This window comes from Lottia gigantea, assembly GCF_000327385.1.
Source record: "Lottia gigantea unplaced genomic scaffold LOTGIsca_8135, whole genome shotgun sequence".
Classification (NCBI taxonomy): domain Eukaryota; kingdom Metazoa; phylum Mollusca; class Gastropoda; family Lottiidae; genus Lottia; species Lottia gigantea.
In genome coordinates, this window is record NW_008710708.1 from 1 (window position 1) to 1,586 (window position 1,586).

General features: G+C 37.1%; 1 protein-coding gene across 1 annotated transcript; it reads right to left on the reverse strand.

Annotated features, from left to right (window-relative positions):
- Window positions 1–590: 590 nt before the first annotated feature.
- On the reverse strand, window positions 591–866 carry LOTGIDRAFT_80976 (hypothetical protein; the record flags this gene model as incomplete). Its single annotated transcript, XM_009067363.1, has 1 exon — window positions 591–866. A coding segment is annotated over one exon (276 nt), but the record flags the coding sequence as incomplete, so codon positions are not given.
- Window positions 867–1,586: the final 720 nt, after the last annotated feature.

The following is a 1,586-nucleotide window of genomic DNA, read 5'->3' on the forward strand; positions in this document are numbered from 1 at the left end:
TTTTTTGGGTCTTGGAATCGATGTAACCCGGTTTTTTGGACTCGGTGCTTCTCTAGCTCTCCCCCAATGTGCATAAAAGTGGATTCTGAGCACTTTTTTTTTTTGCGGAAAAGTGCCAAAAAATCCGGTTTTTCATGGACAAAACTAAAACGCTCAGTGCTTCCAAAGTAAGGCAGATATGGAATCGCGGTTTGTGGCACTGCAAAGCTAAGATTTCAAACTTATCGCTGTGAAAATTTCATCATCCTATCTCAAGTGGTTTGACCGTGGTCAAGCTGCAAAGTTTGGATTTTCAAAAATGTCAAAATTGGCCAATTTCAACAGGTAGCTACCTGTGGTACCAAAATCCATTTTTGGGTCGAATTTTTCTCATATGCGACCTTCAATTTCACATACCGCATAGTGGCATTATTGGAGAAATCCAGGACATTCAAACTAGCGCATGTCGTCCGTGTACTGAAAATACCAGACAAAGACTTAACGCTAGATTCAAGAGGCACTATCAAGCTCGATCTAAGGGTTAAAAATATTTTCATGAAATCGTCAACTCCCAAGTTGCAAATGGTAACATTCTCGTCTTGTTCATCAGGTTTAACATAACAGGGAACATGAGAATCAAAGACTACTTTCATCAATTCGGCACAGGACAAATCAGAATAGGGACGAATATATGGTACCAATGACACTTGTAAACATTTTCGGACACTGTCCACCCATTTTTGTACGGCCTTGGAAAATGCAGAATGGTGTTTTTCATAAAGTTTACAGAATTTGGTCGCATAGGTCAAGGCATAATCATCACCAGTCTCAGAACATGGATATTTCTTGTGTAAACATTCTAAATACCAATCACAACTTCTACCAGAGGGACTGTAACATTCAGATGGTAATTTAAGATTCTGTCCTCTGTATGCCTCTCCTGCTGTACACGAACAAGCCCTGTTAACAGATCCCCTTTCCTCTCCAAAAGATTCCAACATACACTGGTAGTAGCAATAGGTTGTGGTGGAATCTCGACATACGTGTCTCTTACTTGATTTAGCTTGTATATATGTATTGGTAAGACAGGTAGCCCATTGATATTGGTTGTTGTATCCGGAAAACCTTACACATTCCGTTACTCCGCTAGGTCCTGTATATCTGTTGCACACCGACAGAACTCCAGATAAACCTGTCACTATAAAAAACAGTAAGACTCCTTCCATATCGAGTAATTGATCTATCAATAATGAAATGTTTGCCTTAAATCAGTTATATTTAAGCAAGCCTTCTTCTGGTGGTTTATACCATACCAATAAGGATGTTGGTAGTTGAAAATAGAAACATTATATTTGCCCTATGTTAAACAAACATTGCTAAATTTTGTTTTATTTTTATACTGCACTTCTTATGTGTTGAACTTCCTTCTACCCTCCAAAAAAAATTGAATATTGAAAATAGTCTAGTTATTGATTTACCGTAATACGGAAGCGTATTAGGGCCATTCATTTTTTTTTTTTTTGAATTTTCAAGTTAGTATGTTGAATTTTCAAGTTAGTAACTTGAATTTTCAAGTTAGTAACTTGAATTTTCAAGTTAGTAACTGA